This window comes from Carassius gibelio, chromosome B24, assembly GCF_023724105.1.
Source record: "Carassius gibelio isolate Cgi1373 ecotype wild population from Czech Republic chromosome B24, carGib1.2-hapl.c, whole genome shotgun sequence".
NCBI classification, from domain to species: domain Eukaryota; kingdom Metazoa; phylum Chordata; class Actinopteri; order Cypriniformes; family Cyprinidae; genus Carassius; species Carassius gibelio.
Window position 1 is genome coordinate 5290929 of NC_068419.1, and position 22500 is coordinate 5313428.

At 36.4% G+C, this 22500-nt stretch overlaps 3 protein-coding genes across 6 annotated transcripts in view; all 3 read left to right on the top strand.

Annotated features, from left to right (window-relative positions):
• The window catches only part of rsu1 (Ras suppressor protein 1), a 31442-nt gene extending 17655 nt beyond the window's left edge, over positions 1-13787 (top strand). For both annotated transcript variants that reach the window (XM_052596766.1, XM_052596767.1), the window contains exon 9: positions 12730-13787. In XM_052596766.1, coding sequence (XP_052452726.1) covers positions 12730-12832 — 103 coding nt within the window. In that variant the 3' untranslated portion in view covers positions 12833-13787. The remainder of the gene's footprint in view (positions 1-12729) is intronic.
• The window catches only part of cubn (cubilin (intrinsic factor-cobalamin receptor)), a 226603-nt gene that overhangs the window by 55824 nt on the left and 148279 nt on the right, over positions 1-22500 (top strand). The window lies entirely within an intron of this gene.
• On the top strand, positions 16066-19897 carry c1ql3a (complement component 1, q subcomponent-like 3a). The gene is made up of 2 exons (XM_052596769.1): positions 16066-17499; positions 18598-19897. Exons 1-2 carry the CDS (start codon positions 16915-16917, stop codon positions 18775-18777), a joined length of 765 nt encoding a protein of 254 aa, XP_052452729.1. The 5' UTR covers positions 16066-16914; the 3' UTR covers positions 18778-19897.

A 22500-nucleotide genomic window follows, 5' to 3' on the forward strand; every position in this document is an offset into this window, starting at 1 on the left:
AGGAATATATCAACAACTAGACTTTTTAGTTATTATCGCAGGAAGACAAATTCTTATCGTGGGGAGACTTTTACCAGTACAGTATATTGCAAATTATAAGATATCGCCCTTCCCTAGTTTGTATCATGCAATTCTGAGAATAAAAGAATTGCAAAATGTAAACTCACAATTGAGAGATAAAAAGTCGAAATGACCTTTTTTTTTTTTTCAGTGGCGGATATTTTATTAAAATAAAATAAATCTAAAAACAGAATTATAGTGTATAATTGTTTTCCAGGATCTAAACAAAATATAAATATGTACAGCGGTTAAAATAAGTATTAAACACATCACAGTTTTCTAAGTAAATATATTTCTAAAGGTACAGTTGACTTGAAATATTCACCAGATGTTGGTAACAACCCAAGTAATCCATATATACAAATAAAATAAAACCAACAAGTTCAGAAATTAAGTTATCTGTAATAAAATTGAATGACAAAGGGAAAAAGTATTGAACACGCTCATGATGTATACGCTGCTCATAATGGAAGGGCTGATGGTGGCTAAATTAACAGCAATTTTTTTTAGGTGAACTGATCTTTTAATATTCACAAGCCAAGCTGATTTGCTAAATCCAGTTTTAACATTTGCCATCCTTCCTTTCAGATCCAGCCCTGGTTTTAAGAGATAATTTTTTAGTTTTGTTGTACCTGACCATTCATTTGATGGCCGTTAAGATCATGGTCATGTTGTTTCTCGAGTGTTGATGTTTTTTCGAATATTCCATTCATTTATCTTGAAATCACACAGATGTTTGGAATTAAAACGGTTGACAACAAGTCTTTACCCTCCTCTTGCTTCCTGCTCTTCTGTCAGTGGGTTTGGTCGTAGCATGAACCGCAGGCAGAGGAGGATGAGGAGGAGGGGGTAACCTGTCATGCATATTTCATGGGGCGGCTTGTTAACCTGACAGAAGGATCTTATATCTGACTGACAGCATTGGGGAGACTCTTCGTGCTCATAATGCATTAACATATCGTAAAGCCGCCTTCCTGCCATCTTTTATTCATTGCTGACTCTAAACGCTTGTTGACCGCGGTACAACAGCCGCAGCTCTCTTCACAGCTGTCCAGGGCTGACTGAAAAACCAACCGCAATTAACTTCCCAGCGGCACAGACCCTGACATGCACACATGCAGGAAGTCCCACATCTATCCAGTCGTGGGCCGGTCGTATGAGTCAGCAGGAAGGAAAGGTCACAGACTGGGCATTACTGCATCTGTGTTTTTGATAAAGAGATTCAGAGACACCTCATTCTGTGTCCACCGGGGTCAAAGGTCACAAATGTTGTTTTGATTTGGACTTTTCTTTGTCATTTTCATTTACTTTTTTAATGAAAGTCCTTTAAAATGACATATTCGTGTTTTTTTTTCACTTTAAACTGATTGAAATAGTATGTCATTTTAATATATAATTGCATATTTGAGTCAAAATTGTACATTGTTGATGGTAATGTCCAAAATGATGAGACCAAACATAATTTTTTGTTTGTTTATGAATAAATATTTATTAATTTATTAATTGTAACAAATAACATCTTTAACATCTTAAAATAACACTTGAAAACAGTGAGCATTGAGCTACACTCTTAAAAATAAAGGTGCTTCACGATGCCATAGATGCACCTTTATTTTTAAGAGTGTATTAGATGTTTTCTGGAAGAAACTTTATTATGTGTTTTTGATACTGTTTAGGATAGCGTTTTTACAATAACAGCACATTAACAATGCGTTTTACTTTATTTTCACTAACACTTAAATACATTCACTTAATTGTTTGTGCAAAAAGATATAATATTAGGTTTGTATTGTGGATACCTGTCTCATATAACTCAGTGATGTTTAGTATTATTTATTACATAAATGTTAATATATTGAATTATCATTTACTTTTAGATCTTAAGTTTTAATTTTAATAAAAAAATTAGTTTACTTATGCCATTTTTTTATATTTCTATTTCTATATTTTAAAAAAATTATATCAGTTTGTTTTAGTAATTTTGGTACTTTTTGTTAAATGAAATCAAGCTAATATATCAGCTTGATTTAATTTAACAAAAACAATTTAGAATAGATTTGTTATCATTGATATATCCAAAAAAAAAAAAAAAACTCTTCATCTGCTGTCTTTTTCATCAGTAATTTTATTGATATGATATACTCTGCTGAGAGCACTGATAATTAACTCCAAGTATAAATGGAGAAGATGACAGCATATTGCCACTAATGTGATGTAAAAGATCTGTTAGCATAACAGGATTAAAGCTTATTAGATGGATCAACTCTGAAATACCCTTGAGATGGACTGATTAAGTGGGTCACTGTTTATACAAACCATAAAGCCACTTGATGTTCTATTGCAGTTTTACTAACGCACAGTGACTTCTTTGTTTTTGTCTAAAGCTGTTGAGTCTCTAGTTTCTGATCCGTTTCTTTTCAATGAAATAATAATTTTAGGGGATGCTTTAAAAATATTTAACGAAGGTGACCAGGAGCAAAAAAAGAATCAAATAGTGATCTACTTAACACACCGAATTAGCGTTGTGTGAGAAACAGGCAAGCATTTAAATTGTTGTGTGCTGAAATGCTTCCAGAACGTCGTTGCTTCCAAATCTCGGTTGCAATTAGTTTGAATTTGTAAAAGTTCTGTGAGTTTAAAATGACATGATGGTGAGTTAACAAGGATCTTCATTTCATGCGTGAACCATTTCTTTTCTCCAGGGGAAGTGGGAAGTATTTTTTGTGTGCTCTATATGTTCTGAACACTAATGCAGTGAGTTTCTCTGATTCATATCCTGCATATTTCCACAGACAGACTCTTTCCTTTCCGTATTCTTTCTAATTATATTCATGCATTGCTGCTTCCTCAGTCCGAGCCCTGCTGCAATAGAACTGACACCAGGTTTACCGTAATGCAAAAAGTTTTGAATAGCACTTGGGCTGGTTCTGTTTGGCAGACCTGGCAATCCCGACATAGATGTATATATAGATGCCTCATTAGTGGCTGTTTCAGTGGGCTATACATTAACCATTCACCATATTGGAACAGTCAAAGCAGGTCTCTGAATACTCAAGAGCAGGTTGTGTGATGTGCATTACTCTAGTTTAATGGCCTGTAATGTTGAGCTGTGTATAGGCAACAGCTGATATGTAAAAACAAGGTCGTAAGTTACAGTATATACTCAAGCAAATATGTTGGTGGGAAAATGTTATATGTATATAGGTTAGGTAAAGATAAACCTATTTAGAGCATATTGTACTTCTTTTTATATGGCTCCTTTGTGGGTTAAGTTTAAGATAGAGAGCCTATGTAAGCTTCAGGTTGGAGCAGTGCAAGTGACTTATTCTGTAAGGAAAGAGTACAATCATTCCCTGCTTTATTGTATACATTTATTTGTCTCTTGGATGATTCACACATTATTATTATAATGTTGTCGAATCCTAGGCTTACTGAAGTGCAATATCAGTTCCCTGTGAAGAAGTATTTGTATAACTGTCTTTTTTAATGTGTATTGTTTTGGTTTGTATTGTCTGTTTCTTGTTAATGGACCTTGATTCTGGAAATAAAGTTGAATTGGATTTAATTGTTCCATGATGTGTCTGGAACGATCAAATGTAGATCTACTTATTCATATTTACAGTTAATAGAGCCATTACACCAATGGTGAAGTACTGTATAGTGAAGCTCTTTTGATTCAGTTAGGTTGTGAAGCCTAAGAAACCAACAGTGGCTTGACTAACTGTAAGAGTTTAGTTCAGTCTATCTCTCTGTGTGTGTGTGTGTGTGTTGTGCATTCTAGTCTGTATTTGTGTTCTTCATTTCTAAGTTCTGGAGGTTTTAAAGGTTGAGCGCAGTTCCATCACTCCTCATTAGTTTGGGTTCACAGACAGGAACTCCTGCTAGAGTTCATCAATAAAAGGCCACGTTACCAGTCCAAGCTCAGCACAGACTTCTGCTTGCTGTTCACCCTGGCTCAGACAGTGCTGGTAACCTCAACGCCGAACAATGAATGATTCATAAAACATCCATCTTGTAGATGATCCAGTGTAGCATGACTGTACATGTACAAAAGTGGTGGTAAAGCCTGCTGTGATTGGCTGTCTCGTGTCTTGTGCAGTAATGTGGCCGCTCGGTCCTGCGGATCTTGTTGATAATGGGGGCATCAGGGGAGAGATCAGTTATGAGCCGCTCTGGCGCCCGTTCACCATCCGTCTTCATTATTGTCATTTACTCTCATTTAGCTGGTGCATGGATTTCCGTTGGGCCTGTCAGCATGGATAGTGTTTTATACTGAGATGAGTGTAGTGATTGTGTATTTGTGCTGAAAGAAGTTTAGCTGTGGGCTTCTTTGTGTTAAACTGTAGTTAAGGGTAGAAGAAACGATCTGTCGTGTGCCGCTGATGTGCTTCCTCATCCTTTTTCTCTCTCTCTCTCTCCCTTCATGCTTTAAAAGTACTTTTTCTTGCACTTTTCTATAAATAAAATCTCCCATAACCCTTCCCTTCAGTTGCAAAGTGTCAGTGTTGGAAAGTAATTAAGAAATGTTGGGGAAAAGAATCTGAAAGTCTGATTCTTTTGAGTGAATTGGTTTGCTCATTTAATTGGGAAAGTTTGTTTTAGTGAATCCATTTGTATAAACTGTGTGAATGTGTAATTATTGAGTTTTATTGTAATCTCTCTCTCTCTCTATCTCTCTCACAAACACACACACACACACACACACACACACACACACACACACACACACATAGTATATTTATATATAATTTTTATATATATATAAAAAAATATATATTTATTATATAGTATAGTACATTTATTTTGTGTTAGTATATATTAGTTATGTATATATTATATTTTACACTATATATAAAATGGAATTATATAATTTTTAAATAAATCCTAAATTAATTGTATATTTTAGATATATTTACAATATACATGTACTTTATGAGGTATTTATTAGTAAGTTATTGTATTTTACACTTTACACACTATTGTATGGATGATGTGTGTGTGGGTGTGTGTGCGTGTGTGTGTGTGTGTATAATGCATATAATACATAATTATCTAGAATTTAGTTTTTTTCTTAAATAATTTATCATATTTATTTATTATGAATTATATATGATGTTAGATATATGTATATATAAAAATAGAAGAATATCATATCTATTTTTTTTCTCTAAAATATATATTATTCTATTCTAGTTTTTAATTTCCTAAGTTGTTCTACTATAATAGAAGATTTATATTTTATACATCTCATTTAAATTAATTGAATTTCATGTTATATATTGTATATTTACATAATTTATATATTTAACATATTATGTTGTTATATATTAGGTTACATATTATATATTTGTATTTATAATTTTATTTCAATCCCGTTTGTCAGAGCTGTTTTGTAATCAATGGGTCTGAGGCTCATTTAAGTGTTCTCATTCTCTACCATTTCAGATCTCCTTTAATGCAACCGCAGCTGGAGCATCATTTACAAATTACCTCCAACCTCAATGACCGATCAATGATCCACAAGTCACCCGCACATTTATCATTAATTCATTCCCTCTCACCGTTGACACACCTGAACATGCTTTGGAAGCCACTGTGCGGAAACACACCGTCTCTGACACACAAACACACACACACTTATGACCGGCCGCCCTGACTGTGTTAGACACTCTTGACTTTAACTGAGATTAATTATCCCATGTGGAACTGGAGCACTCACAGGAAAAAAAAATGTCTCTGGCAGCATCGGGAAGCAGCTTCTGTAGATTTTGCTGTCCCGGTCCACTTTTAATTGGCTGTAAATGATGAGGAAAGCAGATAAACGGGGGATAAATCTTTGTGTTTACTCTGGAGCCACTCAGCACTGCAATGCTGCTGTGGTAACATGGTTTCACAGACCAGGGCAAGATTTTCCCATCATTTCCAGACTACAGGTGAAGGTGTGCAGTAATATGAATATATAAAAAGTCAAATCACAGTTTCATGTGACAGTTTCCCTTTTAAAGATGTGTTGTTATAACGTTAGCTCTGCATTTATCAGGCAACCACTTTATGTTTCTGTTATACTCAAGCTATCATTCATGCTCTCATGACCTACTTTCTCTTTAAAAAAACTAATAAAATAACCACACTTTTATTGAAAGTAACACAATAAAACTGGAAAGAATGTATATTAATATTGGTAACACTTTACAATAAGGTTCATTAGTTAACATCAGTTAGTTATGAAATGTATTGTTCATTGTTCGTTCATGTTAGTTAATCAGTTAACTAGCTTTAACTAATGAAACCTTAATGTAAAGTGTTAACTTAATATTAAATATCAATATATGATTTTGATTCATTTCCAGGAGACGGGAGTTGGTTTCGCCTAACATAGCATACATCCGTAGCAAGGTTGTTGTTTTTTTTTTTGCTTGTTTTGTTTTTAGAATAAATAAAAGAAAAGAAGTAGATGGAATAGAAAAAGAATAGGGAATGCTAGTGTTAGAGGCTCATTTTTAAATAAAAGTAAATTATAGATAATGCTTTTGTTAAAGCATTTTGTTTTCTTTTTAAATAAAGCAAGTAGTTAGAATAGAAATAGCATAGAGAGTGCTAGAGATAGACAGTCAACTGAAGATAAAACCGATGTATTTTCAGCGGTTTCTTGAAAATGATTAAGGACTCAGCTGCTTGGATTGAGTTGGGCAGGTCATTCCACCTGGAGGGAACAGTTAATGAAAAAGTCCATGAACGTTTTATCACAGGTTGAATGCAAAATGTTTCAGGCATTTCAGTCAAATGTACTTTATGCAATATTTCAAACCTTTATCCCACTTGGGAAAATCAACCCATGGCAACAGTATAAAAGTAGCTTGACTGATCACTAGTGGTGTATAAAGTACCTGAAAGCCATACTCAAGTAAAAGTACAGATATCTTACCAGAAGATTACTTTGGTAGAAGTTAAAGTAACTGTGTAGAATATTACTTGAGTAAAAGTCTTAAAGTATGTGATATTTATTGTACTTAAGTAAGAAAAGTATTTTTTGAAATCTGGATAAAATTTTTTAATGTTATTATAACCTAAAGATGCTATGTGAAAGTTTGAAACAAACTAGTAGTTTCATCTTGCAACTTTCTTGGTAAAGGAAACACATTTTTACACAAATTAATCAAAATGGAATTGGAATTAAACTCTTCTATACATATAACATATATATAAATGTTCATGCACAGCTTGAGTAGCAAGATTGTGTTCAGTTTTAACTCTTTCTTTTATAATTAATTTTGCATTTTTAGGTAAGAATAATAAGTATTTCATCTGGTACAGTGCTTAGTGTCTTTCGTTCCAACATAAGAAAACATTTCTGGAATATATATCTGAAATAGCATTTAGATGTATTAAGACACAGTTTAATGTATCTCAGAGGGGACATGGATGCATTAAACCTGTAGTTAGAGATGCATAAATTATATTTTGTTTTTAACATAAAACACTGAATAGTGATATTTGAAATTATTTAAAACATGGAAAACATTTTTTTAGAAATGTGAAATTAAAACCGCCAGCAAGTTACTGTTAATGAGCGAGTCATTGAGAATCAACAGATTAATTCAAACGGATGATTCATTCATGATGAAACCATTTGACTGTTCATTGCACTGCATTTTACCTTTAATTTTTGTCATAAAATACATATCTGATTGAAAATGGCTTGCATATTGTCCAGCTGCTTGTTTCCTCAAAACAAAAAATATCACAAAATTACTCAAAAAGGAATCAGATTCATAGTGGACAGTTCATTGTCACACTTACATTGCTCCTTTCCTGTTAAATAAGATTCTTTTTTTTATATACTTTTTTTTATTTATTTGAGATAAAATTATGATATATATAAATATGCAGAGTGAGACAAGACAAGCTAGCAAAGACAGTTTGGAAATTATTTCCTTGATTCAATTATACAGTTTAGCGGTGAAAGTGCAAAAATATAAATGTTTTATTATGTTCATCATTGTTTTTGATTAGCATATGTAAATTACATCAAATTTGGAAAAAAGTTATTTACAATTGAGGGATATTCAAACGCTTGCGAATCATTTTGACCAACTCACTGAAAATGATTTGTTCAGGGATCAGAATAAGTTATATATAAAGGATTCAGACAGTAGTTGATCAGGGATAAGTTTGGATGTTGGACAGGATTCTGACACGGTCTTTGGTCATTTGATGACAGCATTATGGAGCCTTCACGTGTTGATCTTTAGACGTTGTGTTAGATGTGTTGGGAGTTACTTTCAGCGCTGTCTTCCTGCCAGAGAGTCCGTCAAGGCTGCGGGACACTGACAGAGAGAGAACGGCTTTCAGATTCAACTCACACCCCCCTGCATACCAGCCTCCTGTAAAACAGCCCAATTTAGCCCTGACACCAGCGCAAACATCTGCGTGCATCTGTCAACACTGATTCCTTCAGTCAGTTAAAAAACAACTCACAGTCTGCGGACAGACACATACACAGCTTTCTTACATGAACGTATCTGCTCTTTATCATGCTTTCAACATCCTTCTGCATACATGATCATATCATGAAGATAAAAAAAAGTGAACACCTGGAGCCCTATCACACACCGGGAGAAATGCGGTGCAAGGTGTGGCACAGGTGTTTTTGCTAGTTTCAGCCCAACATGGTTCTCATTTTCCCATCCTGGGCAGCATTGTTTAAATAGCAAATGCATTTGCGCCCATTTGTTTAGACAATATGCCTGTAGCATGGTCTAGACAATAGCAAAAGTGGATTCACACCCTAAGTGCACCTGCGCGGTGAGCTTTAGACCATGCACTTAGATCGATAAAATAGGATCTTTGACCCTTGATTTTTAAAATTCCCTTTTGTCTGGTTCAGACAGTTGCAGATGTTTAGTTAAAATAGTTGATTAGATAATTTAAAGAAAAAGTTTAAAATGTTTTCACTGGTGCATAAATAATAATTAATGCTCCGTGATGCACTAAGTCACCACAAGTTCGATTAGTGTTTACAGTTTTGCTTATAATTTCCTGTCTTTACATCATATCAATTAAAGTGGCAAAGAGAACAAAAATGTGAATATGAAAATATGTATTTTTGTATACAGTGGGCCTCGAAAGTTTGGGCACCCTTTGCAGAATCTGTGAAAATGCGAATAATTTTCAAAAAAATAAGAGAGATCATACTATATGCATGTTATATTTTATTTAGTACTGTCCTGAGTAAGATATTGTACATAAAAGATATTAAGATTTAGTCCACAAGACAAAAAAAAAATGCTGAAATTATTAAAATAACCCCACTCAAAAGTTTGGGAACCCTTGGTTCTTAGTACTGTGTTCTGTTACCTGATGATCCTCGACTGTCTTTCTGTTTTGTTTTCTGCAAAGGGTGCCCAAACTTTCGAGCCCCACTGTACGTATTTTGAATGTAGATTTATTTATGAAAGCCCATTATCATCTCGTCTCTTTACAAGGAGAGTTATGTGAATTATTGAATTTTAATTTTAGTTTTATTGTATTTCTTTGCATCTTTTATTTTAGTATTTTTTATTTAGTGTTTTTTAATTTTACATTTTATTGTAGTTTATTTGTTCTATCTTTTTTCAGTTTTTGGATTATCCTATATATATATATATATATATATATATATATATATATATATATATATATACATATATATATATATATATATATATATATATATATTGATGAAAATCGGCCATCTTGGCTAAATATGGCACATTTGCTTTAATTCATGTACTAATTAATGATTATTGTCCCTGTCAAACATTCTGGACAGTTAATGTTGTCTTTTTCTTTTTGCCAGTAGTCTCTTTCTCTTTTTTTTTCTGTTAGTGAAACCCTCTTGGTTTCACATTCCATATATCTCGATCACCAAACACTGAATTAAACATATGAACCCATGCTTTACAAACCAGCACATGCACACACACACCTCACAGTCAGTGCTAATTTTTGTGAACAGTGCAGGTTTTTTTTTTTTGTATGTGAAGTGTTTTTTTTTTTTTCTGCATGTGTAAGATAAAAAGCAGTAGAAGATTCAGATTTTTCTGTACTCTGGGAGTCCGTAGGGGCTTGAGTAGTGACTCCCTGCTGGGTTCTTGCCTCTTCGCCTGGCTGGGCAGCTCCAGAAGAAGTGGGAAAGAACGGGAACCTCCAGGCCCTAAGGGAAGAACCTCAGACAGGACCGCACAGATGGACCAGCAGCTTAGTGCTTAAGAGAGATACAGAGTGAACGAGAGAGACTGACTGACTCATTGATGAGTGATGTGCTCAGCAAGTCACAAAACTAAAGAAAAAAAAAACTGATCAAACTTAGTAAGAGAAGGTTTTCATTTTGCAAAACTGCTTTCCTCTGTTCTTGGATTGTGGCAGATTGGTTGAAGTTCTGAGTTTGTTGCTGAAAGGTTATCAAGTTTCAAACTCTGTAAAGAGCAATCCTTCTGACATCAAAGATGTTATAAGTAATAAGTGTACCCTAGGTCACTTTGCATAAAGCAGTTGCTTACAGAAAGAATATTTAGTGTCTTCCTCTTACGATGTAATTAAAGTGCCTCAAATGCTGAAAGCTGGGTTGAGAATGACTGCTCTCTCAGCCTGGGCCCTGTGTGGTCCTTTGTAAATATTTGATATGAACTTTAGTCATGAATCTGAGCTGCCGCTTGACATTTCATTGCACTGCAATTAGAATTCTCCCTCAAATAGTATTCTTTAATTACACTTGGGAATGTCATAGTCATAGGTCTAGGTATGATATATGTAGAGCTGCTAACTCTGCAATCACCAGCCACTATGTCAACATCCAATCAGGGATAAGTATTAATGAGGCAATGGAAGCAGCAGTCAGGATGGCTGTAAAGATGTAGGCTGTGTACCAAAACCTAGTGAGCTGCCTACATAGACAGCATTTTAAAGGGAATACTTCACCGAAAATTCTGATATCCTTTAACTCACCCTAATGTTGTTCCAAACCTTCGGGACAGTTTTGAAGAACGCTGGAGCCCATACTATGGAAGTCCGTTTCCAGAGAGATACTAAGTCATAATTATGATAAAGTTGAAACTGTGAAATTATGACATGGAAAGTAATTATAAAAAATATATTTCCTAACTAACTTGATTAACTATTCAAATTATGACACAATAAAAATGTCAATTATGACATAAAAGTCAACATTTTGTCCCAATTATGACTAATCTCATAATTTTTGACTTGTCATAATAGTTTTTGTATTTTTTATAATGAGTCAGCTCTGTGTTCATCTTCGGTTCTCTCTTCACAGCAGTTCAGTCAGTCTACTGTTTGAGTAAATGAATTACTCCGGGATATTGTTTTGTTTGTTAACAGCTTAAGTCATTTGTGGATGAATGCATATTGGAGACGTGAACCGTTTCAAGCAATTCAGTTCAATTTGATGAACTGGTTCAGAAAGATCTGGTTACATTGAATGATTCGTTTGCAAACCGGATATCACAAACTGCAGTGTTATAAATTCTCTCACAACAGACACGGAAGAGAAGACAATGCTGAATAAAGTCGTAGTTTTTGCTTTTTTTTTAACCAAAATGTATTTTCAATGCTTCAAAAAATTCCAACGGACCCTCTGATGTAACATGGACTACTTTGATGATGTTTTTCTTACCTTTCTGGACATAGACAGTATACCGTACACACAGCTTCAATGGAAGGACTGAGAGCTCTCAGACTAAATCTAAAATATCTTAAACTGTGTTCCGAAGATAAACGGAGGTCTCACGGGTTTGTAACGACATCAGGGTAAATAAAATCATTTTGATTTTTGGGTGAACTATCCCTTTAAGGGAAGTCGTGGCCTAATGGTTAGAGATACAGTCCTGTAGTCCAAAAGGTTGGGAGTTCAAGTCTTTTGAATTGTAGGTTGTGGGAGTGAATGTACAGAACTGTCTCCACCCTCAATACCAAAACGGAGGTGCCCTTGAGCAAGGCACCAAACCCGCAACTGCTGCAGCATAAATGGCTGCCCACTGCTCTGGGTGTGTGTTCAAGGTGTGTGTGTGTGCACTTTAGATGGGTAAAATGCAGAGCACAAATTCCGAGTATGGGTCACCATACTTGGCTGTATGTATGTCATGTCACTTTGGTAAAGTGTTCTGAATCCAAGTGTTGCCTATGTACTGTAGGCAGTGTATAGCAAAGCAGTGGTACAGAGCCAATGAATCCTGTCTCCATAATAAACATGGTCACTCTCATTTACTTTAAGTCTCTTCCTTACTCTCTCCGTCTCTTTCTTTGTCTTTTCCCTCGTATCACTGAACCCAGCCTTTGAGTGCTGCAGAAATAGAGAGGGACCACTGGACTGGAAATTGCTCTCCCTACATGTCCCCTCTCTCTCTCTTTCTCTCACAGCTCTGTGTGTAGGGTGGTTGTGGATAATTGTCTCTCTGTGCCATACACAGCTGTAGCCGAGGGGTGTTGGACAGCACAGAGAGTTCAGTGTCCCAGTGGGGGACCCGTCAGTGTGTTGGACTCAATTAATCCTCTTTCAGCTGGTTAACACTAAAAATATAACTCCTCTTCCTCGGTACTCTGTATTCAAGCCTTTTGCAGAAACTATGTGCGGCCAGGTGTGATCACACAATGTCTGTTTGTGTTTTGCAGTCTTTACGGGCGACACTTGCAGGCCAACCCAGAGGCACCCAAAAAGAACGCCGACAAATCCAAGAAGATCAGCCGCAAGCCGCTGGCGGCCAAGAACAAGTAACGAAGAGGGCGATGAAGAGCTGATCCGACCATCCAAGATGATGAACCTCACTGCATGTGCCTTTCCATTTGATATTTATTCTGAAATTATGTTTTATATATTGCTTCAGTATTACGTTAATGTAACCTCCAATTGACTCCACTCTTTAAATGCCCCAGCCATATTTTCCAAGTGTCCTTCTCGTCCAATGGCACTTTTTGCCTTCAAAGTGCTGCTTGTGTCAAGTCAGACCTGCGTTGGGTGCTAATCAGCTTTTCTGAAAGTGTTTGTTGTGTCTCGAGAGGCGGCAGGAGTTTTGTCCTACTCGACCATCCAGACGAGGAGAGTGGTGAATTTTGGGAGGTGGTGATGAGCGTTTTGTAACCGTACAGGGATTTAGCAGGAGTTTGGGGTCTTAGTGGAGTCTGAGCAGGATTGTGTCAGGCCTCCGGGGGTGCACCGCTGACTGCTTCCTCTGCCTCTTAATGACAGATATGAATGGCTGCAAACGGGAGTTTCAGATGGTACACAGCAGATTCCAGACAGAAACACCCCGGTGGCCATTTGAGAGGTTCAACAAGATATCGCGACAAACCACAGATGTGTTCTTTGAAGTGGTTGGCCATTGTTTCTTACTTCTAGATAACATGACGGTGCAACTTTTTACAGAACAGCATACAGTGGTATTTGTAAAGAACCAGTTTCTTGAACCAGTTAATCATTCAATAATATTGTCATTTCTGCCGTCACTACAGCTTTATGTTTTTTTACACTAACATCTAATTCTGCAAAGCTTGGCTGAATTTGAAGTTTTATTTTTTTATGGATGTTATTTCTTATTTTTAAAGGTCACGAGCCATTTCATTGCAATCACATTTAAATTTGTAACATTTGACGATGTTTAATCATGTGCACGCAATGCTGTGAGCTATGTACTGAATTTTTGACATTGAAATAAAGTCACGATTTTGTTGGACGATTCAGATTTTTCTTACAGCCGTCGTAAGTTGGAAAGAAGTTGGTATGACCAAGCAAATCTTATAAAATATTAATTTCCATTTAAAGGTTCAGGTTGATAACTGTTTTATATTTGAATATATTGTAAAATGTCATTTATTCCTGTGATGCAAAGCTGAATTTTCATCAATGCTCCAGTCGTCAGTGTCACATAATCCTTCAGAAATCATTCTAATATGCTGATTTGCTGCTCATGAATTTTTTTTTTTTTATCAAAGTTGATTTTTTTTTCTGTTCAATATTTTTAAGCATTATTTTCCAGAACATTATGAACATTGTTAAAGTCTTACTTAAGTCTTAAAGTACTGTGATACTGAAGACTAAACATTAGAAGCATGTATTTTCTATTTTTGGTAATTGCCACCAATCCGAAGTCTTATTAAGTGCTTGGAAGGGAAGTTTGCCGCTCCTTGCAAGAAAGTTCTGAAGTGAATGCTTGATTTGCAGGGTGTGATCTGAAACCGTTACAGAGGATCATCACATCTAAAAACGATCTTCCCATCGGAGGCCCTGTCATGGTCCGGACCACCTCCATGACAGCAGATCAGGGGTAAAGGAGCTGACCTTTCAATGCTGTGAGTCAGATGATGATGGCTTGTGTTTGTAGAAGGTCCATGATAGCCGCATGGGATTTCCTGTCTCTCTTTGCTAATATTCTGCTCACATTATTATTACCCTGTCCAGACGCCGCTGTCCTCCTCCTTCACGCTCTCAGCAGGCACATCTGTCCAGCACACGTTCACCCCAATACACTTTCCTTTTGCTCTCAGCAGGAACATCTGTCCATGGCAAAGTCCACACCGTGTACCAAGCCTCTTCCACTCTTCAACTGTCTTGTGACCCTCTGGATTCTTCATCCACTTTTGAAAGTTTTCTTTGGATTCCAAACGGTGGGAGGTGTGGTTTGTAAAAGTTTTCAGCAAACTGCTGGACATTCATTACGGCCCAAAGTCTTCAGCCGATCAATCTCTCGCTCTGCGGAGATGCAGTTGTTTAGATCCCGACCCGAGCTTGTCCCATCCTTCTGCCAGTGTCGATAGGAAATGGGACACTGAAGTTTAAAAATGAGTCTGAATGGCGATGGATCACCATGTGACGACAATTACTCACTGACCTTTCAGAGGAATCCTTGAATGTCTTTTTCTTTTCCTCGAGTTACAGACTTGCAATGATTTTGCTTTGCTTGATTACTTTTTTTGTTTGTTTAGTTTGTTTTATCACCCTGTTTAAAACAATTTCTCGTGGCGTACTCTCTATGCAGCTCATACGCTGAAGGGCATTACGGCCCTCACTAACCGAGGTCATTGATTTTTGTCGCTTGATTTATGGGGCCAGGGAAACTCCTCTGGAGAGCAGGTCCCATGCAGACCAATGAAATGGCATCGCCAGAGACGCTGTTGAACCTAGACTTTCATCAAGCGCTGAGGGTAAACAATATGGATAGTGGCCCATTGTGTTGTCTGAAGATAATTGGAAGCATTTGAGACCTCGCTGAGACAAAACCCAGAACAATACAACAGATTCGGTGCCAACAGTGCAACCAGTCCATCTAACCGATAATCACACGAAACGGAGGTTACTAACCAACTAACCTGTTGAAATCTTGAGAGATGTACCTCAACCATTTAGTAGCACACAGTCGTGCAACTGCAAGGTGGTCGATTCCCAGATTGGAGGTAAATGAATGATTTGTTCTTGCATCCTGTAGTGGCAGTGCATCACTGGCAGGTCTATACTATTGGCATACGTGTCATTTAGTGGTTGCACCTTTACCTTCAAAGCTCATTCTCAGGGATACGTGAATAAACATTTTCAATAGCTTAATTTTTCACTGTGCAGTGACCTAGAACATCAGCTTTATTAAAAGGAGACTGTGCAAGTCCAAAAGTTTGGGTTGCACATCTAAAACAAAAAATAAACTAAAGACGTTTCAGTGATATTAAAATATTCCAAATCCAAATGTATTAAAAGCGGTCTAATCTAAAATTCACTTCACATGTGCATACTCATACAGCTGAGGTGACAAATTCATTTACGCCAAAAAAATTAAAATGCAACAAGTATAAATATATTTGATTTATACTCTTGATTGATCACAATTTGTTACCCAAAACGTTATTTTGATTATTATTATTATTTATTTATTTTTTTTGCATTGGATTGCATTGTTTTTTGTTTAGGTTTTTTTTTAGAATTTTTTTTTTTTTACTTATGATTAGAATATTGTATTTATTTAAACTTATAAATACGTTTTGCGATTAAATATTGATGATAATTAGTAGTAGTTCAAATAAGTAGCTTGAAATAGATTTGATGGGTTGTTAACTTCAGAAAGTAGGCCTGTTTCATGAGGTATTCATCTGATCTGAAATCAATGTTCATGACCACCAGATTCCCTCAAGTGTCACAACTTGTCCCGTTATATTTAAAGTGTTTAGAACAGTCTAGATTTGTGTTAGAATGCTGCTTTTGTGTCTGTTTCTGTACTGTGTAGATATCTGATGTGTGATGTGGTGGTTTGGTGTGTTATAAGACAGCGCTGGATCTCTCCCTCCCTCTTTTTCTCTCGTGTCCTGCGCTGCGCTCACACTCACACTCACGCAGAGAGCGTCTCAGTTCTCCAGATCTTCATGACATCCCGCTTTATCCAGCTCATCCCGTCTTTTGTGCGCAGAGAAAAGACTTTAAAAGCGAGGGAAGGATATCAGGGTGAGTTCGAGGATCTCAGGCAGCTTTTCTCGTCCATCGGTGGAGTTTTTCCCTTTGCGCGTCCACATGTGGAGAGACGCTGATGGTGATGCGCTTCTGGAGAGCTGATGCTGATGCTGAAGCGGGGCTGTGAGTGAGCCAACATCAGCAGAAAAGAAGTTAAGTGAGAGAAGAATACAAGAGGGAAAAAAAGAGAAGCTGTTGGGGCCGGAGCCAGGAGTTCATTAACAAAACCAATAGGACTTTTTTTTCTCATCTGTAGAGGTGCCTCACCAACCTTCAAAATTTCTCCCAAAAGCAGACAGGAGGATCGGCCGGTGCTGACGAGACTCGTCGGCAGGAAGCGGCTGATCGTGGCTGGGGTGCTCGGTGTGGTCATGGTCCTGGTGCTGGTGATCCTGATCCCGGTTTTGGTGAGCTCTGCCGGGACATCCGCCGCGCACTACGAGATGCTCGGCACCTGCAGGATGGTTTGCGATCCTTACGGTACCAAATCCCCGACCAGCACGGTCTCAGCAGACCCGGCCCGGGACAGCAGTCTTATGCAGTCTTTACCAACTTTTATACAAGGTCCGAAAGGTGAACCGGGACGCCCAGGGAAAGTGGGGCCGAGGGGCCCTCCCGGTGAACCCGGACCCCCTGGACCTCCCGGAGAGAAGGGGGAACCGGGACGACCTGGATTACCTGGGCAGCCGGGACCAAACATGGCAACCGGCGCCATCAGCGCGGCCACCTACAGCACCGTGCCCAAAATCGCCTTTTACGCAGGGCTCAAAAAGCAGCACGAGGGCTACGAGCTGCTGAAGTTTGACGACGTTGTCACGAATCTCGGGAATCATTACGACCCAACCACGGGCAAATTTACCTGCTCCATACCGGGAATATACTTCTTTACCTACCATGTGCTCATGAGAGGAGGAGACGGAACCAGCATGTGGGCTGATCTGTGCAAGAACAACCAGGTGAGTGCGCGCAAACACAAAGCACTAAAATATTCTCCTCATGGCATAGGTTTCTTTTGGACAAATCCAGGTGTTTTTCAAATAATGCAGCACCTTTTTCGTTTACTAATTAAATGCAGTTTATATATGCACAAACACGTCAACATTTGAAGTGGATCAAAACCTTTCATCAAAATTGAGAGAATTTCATCTAAACAGTTTTTCTCGTCTTAGGACAACTTAAATTAACTTTTTTGATCTATTTCAGATGTTGACTATTGTGTGTGTGTGTGTGTGTGTGTGTGTGTGAGATTTGTCTAATCAAATAAGAGATTTACTTCTTTTTTATTTAACAAATAGCATTAAGCTTGAGTTCAAGCAGGAATTTGGATAGGGTTTTCAGGTAGTGATCTTAGAAAATTAATTTTGTATTGGATGCAGATTATCAAGGTGAAAATTAATGACTTGAATTAATTCACACCTAAATTGAAAACTTAAATAAACTGTGTTAATAGATGAAACAGCTTGAGTGAGTCAAAGCAATTTTATGTGTTTCATGCAGCACCAGGATCCAGCATGACATATATTAAGAACATTAAATTAATTCTAGTCTCATTAAAAGTTAAACCTTGCCAATATTGCTGGCTAGATTTTTTTCTTGCATGAAAAGCTTCACGATCTCTCTCTCTCTAACAATTTTTTTACATACATAAAACCACTATATATATATATAATAAAATACAAAAGGTGCTAAAAAAAAAAATGTTTGAAATATATATCAAATACACAAAAATTATGTATTTATTTAATTCATATGCATTAACATCACCATACATGCCACTTTTTTATGTCCTGGTGTAAAAACAAACAAATCTGCACTTCTCATTAATACAAAAGGTTTTTTCAAAAGGTGTGGTCAATATGATAATATGAACATATACTTACTTGTGTGTTATACATTAAATATTAACTTAAACACTAACACTCAGATTAAATAAACCCAGTGCTTTTTTGCTGAGCCTCATGAAGGGTCTATAAAGACCTCGAGAGCTAATATATATATATTCATGGAAAGCATATGCATCTTCTCCATCTGACAATGTTCCTCTCCTCCTGCAGGTCCGTGCCAGCGCCATCGCCCAGGACGCAGATCAAAACTACGACTACGCCAGCAACAGCGCTGTTCTTCATCTGGAGCCCGGAGACGAAGTCTACATCAAATTAGACGGGGGTAAAGCCCACGGGGGCAACAACAACAAGTACAGCACCTTCTCTGGTTTTATTATATATGCCGATTAGGACATACGCACCTACTCCAGATGGTCTGTTCCGTCCCCCTCTGCTATTCCTCTTCCTTTCTTCTTTTTTTTTTTTTTTTGGCATAATTTTCCTTTGGTCCCAGGACAAGCACACAGACCTGCATAAACACCCCTCATCATTAGTCTGTAGATGTGGGTTTGAAGGCAGAACTCTTTGCCCTGCAATCCGAAAATCAAGAAAGAACCAAAAAAAAAAAAAAAAAAAAAGGCCTGGAAAAGAAGCACTTCATCACAGAGGAAACGAAGCTACCGAGGAGTTTACTGTGTGTCTTTCTATGTCTGTGGCCATCAAAGAAGCCTGTGAGATGTTTTCTAATATGTAACCTGACATAATCAGCTATATGTGCAATAATGTAAACTTACGATATCTGTTAATCAGAAACCATCTCGGTCAGTCGGATGCCTGAATGAGTTGCTTATCACGATGCATTAGCCCAAATTTCATCATCTTCCATTAGATATCCAGTGTAACCTGACCAAAGTGTTCCCCTTGCATAATATATATCTGCTAAATCGCTGCAGATATTTATTCCCTGATTGTTTGTGAGTGCTTATTATAAATTAGGGGCATAAAAACAAAACGATATACCTTGGTGGTAATGGCATGCCGTGAAATTATATTCCAGAATCGCTAAAGCTTTCAGCATTTTACTTTTGGTCTGCCGTGTCAAAAGCCCTTTTTTTTTAAGGGTTAGTAATGTTAGCCGGCATCTTTTATTGCACACAGACGTACTAGACCGAGAAGGAATATGTTTCTTGTGATATTTAGAGCACTATGCAGAGTATGGGTGTTAATATGTAAATGTGTATCTATCTTCAGAGATTTCCAGAATGTTATTAATATTGCATATTATTTTTAGTGTAAATATGGTATTGAATTTCTTTCTGTTTGTTTGTTTGTTGTTGTTTTAATATGAACGAGCATCAGGTGAGCGTTATGTATCTGTGTCACTCTCATCTCCAGGTTGGGATGGCAGGGAAATGTGTGTGATGAATTATTATCCGAGGATTGTTTTTCTGTTCCTGTCCTGCTGCTGTAATTCTCATTCACATCTACAACCCTTCAAACACATTTTCCATTAAATGGAAATTTGATCTGATTTGTGCCTTTTCCTCATTTTATGTATCAGTTTCTATATGCATGTTCATTAGGGGAAACTGTACTTATACATGCACTTTCAGAAACGTTGAAAGGTTCTTTGGGGAACCAAAAATGGTATTTGGCATTGGCTTCTATGGCATTTCATACATCATTCAGTGTATGAAGGTTTCATAGGAGTGAGTGAATGTCCGAACAGCATTGCAGTTTGGGGGTGAATGTCACTGCCGGACCAGAGCTTATAAACGGTTCCTGTATGCCAGTAAATGTTTTTACCTTCTATCAAACTCAAATGGAAGATGTTTGTTTCTCCAAGTCCAGTGAGTCTGGGTTTATGTGGTCCTTCTGAGATTAAAATTTTGATGGTGGACGGTGAAGGTGAGCTGGAGGACTCGCTCACGCACTCCAGATGGAGGTCTGGCCTCTGCAGCTGTGAATGAACCAAAATGAATCACTCCAGATGAATTCAGTCGTTTAATAACGTCAAAGAGACACTGGATGCATCTCAGTAATAGAGATGGATGTTTGGGGGAGTCTACGTTATATGCTGTCTCAAAGTTGACATAAAACAATTGCATACATTTCCTTTCGTGCATTAAGTTCTATTTCATAGGGAATGTGTGTGTGTGTGACCGGGCCAATCAGTGAGGGGTCAAACAGGAGTCAAAGCTCTGTGTAAAACATTCACCAACCATAAAGATCCCTGACATAAAGACAGCCTTTTATAATGAGCTCACACTCTTTCTGCCTCTTTATTTCACTTTCCTTTTCCCCTTATATACATTCAGAAATCAAAAGGGAAAAATAATTCAAAGCCATTAAAAACAAATATAGGCTCAGATACACATTGTGACAATTCTTAGGACTATTTTATTAATTTTGGTTATTTTAAGTCTGTTTTTAAGTATTATGGATAACTTTTAAGTCCTTTTTAGTCCAATATATGCTCCTGTTTTTTTTTTTTTTTTTTTTTTTTTTCTCTTGGTTCAAATGATTCAGTTCAATTTTCCCCAAAATTTTGTGAAAGATATAGTCCTAAAAATATATTTCTTAATTTTTTCCCCAGGGTTCATTTTTATTTATTTATTTATTTTTAGCAATTTTAATTTACCCTGTTTTTCGGACTATATGTCGCTCCTGAGTATAAGTCACATCAGTTCAAAAATACGTCATGATGAGGAAGAAAACATATATAAATTGCACTGGACTATAAGTCGCATTTATTTAAAACCAAGAACCAAGAGAAAACATTACCGTCTACAGCCGCCAGAGGGAGCTCTATGTTTTCAGTGTAGAGTACAGGAGCACTGAGCAACATAGAGCGCCCTCTAGCGGCTGTAGACGGTAATGTTTTCTCTTGATTCATTTCTCTCGGTTCATTGTGTAATTAATTTTGATAAATAAGTCGCACCTGACTATAAGTCGCAGGACCAGCCAAGCTATGAAAAAAAGTGTGATTATAGCCCGGAAAATATGGGTAAATTTTTTTGGTGCATGACAAATAAATCTCTTTTACTCAGATTAGTAAAGACACCAAAGTCTATTTTTTTAAGGTCCATTTATTTTATTTTTTCTTCAATTAATCTGTAATGAAATTTTGATGTGGTTTACACTTTTTAAGAACAATAATTCTCAGTATTTTCTGTAACAAAAAAAAAAACTGCTTAATTTTAAGACTTTCAGTTTTATAAACTTTAATCTGTAATATGAAAATATTTTTTGTTCTTTATTTATTTTTATTATTGCATTACTGTACTTTAACTGTAATACTGTAAAACAGTACAGAATTCTAGGAACATTAATATTAATAATAATAATGATAGTAAACCAAAAATCAATAATCCAGAAAAATCCAGGGAAGGTTTACGTTATTTTGAAGAAATTGTCACAATTACATAAAAATATTTTTACTTGTGAATATAATGTATTGTAAAAAAAACAAAAAACAAAAAAAACAAAACGATAAATCTTTTTTTTTTTTAAATAAATAAAATTATAGTTTTTGTTTACAGATTATGTGTGTGTACTGTGTATATATATATATATATATATATATATATATATATATATATATATACACACATGCATGCATATATTTAAGAAAAAAATATTATGAAATATATTTATGAATAATATGAATATACACGTATGCGTGTAAATACATGTAACTATTTTCTAAATATATACATGTATTCATATATACATAGTAAATATACACAGTACGCACACACATGTATTATGTAAACAATTTTTATTTTATTTTGGATGCGATTAATCATTTAACAGCACTAAATGTTACATTGCATTTCCATACTCTAGTTTTTACTCTATTTATTATTTTGTTTATAAAGAGCAAGATTTACTTGATGATTTATTGTAACCTTATTTCACAAATCATCCACAAATATTAACAGATCTGATAAATAAAGACATAACTAATCGGCTTCTGTCATGTCTTGTGTGCGCGCAGCTTCAGAGGTCACAGAGTAACATGTTGTGAATGTCGATCCAGGGCTCAGAGGATTTGTTCAGGGTCAGTTCCTCATCCAACTGCAGACCGAGGCCAAGAGCCACACAGTTTTCCCTCTTTATGTGACTAAACAA

Excerpts from the sequence above, each read along its gene's own strand:
- c1ql3a (XM_052596769.1), top strand. The coding sequence starts at position 16,915 with ATGGTCCTGGTGCTGGTGATCCTGATCCCGGTTTTGGTGAGCTCTGCC. Across the intron at positions 17,500-18,597 it reads ATCTGTGCAAGAACAACCAG|GTCCGTGCCAGCGCCATCGC; the intron begins GTGAGTGCGCGC and ends CTCCTCCTGCAG.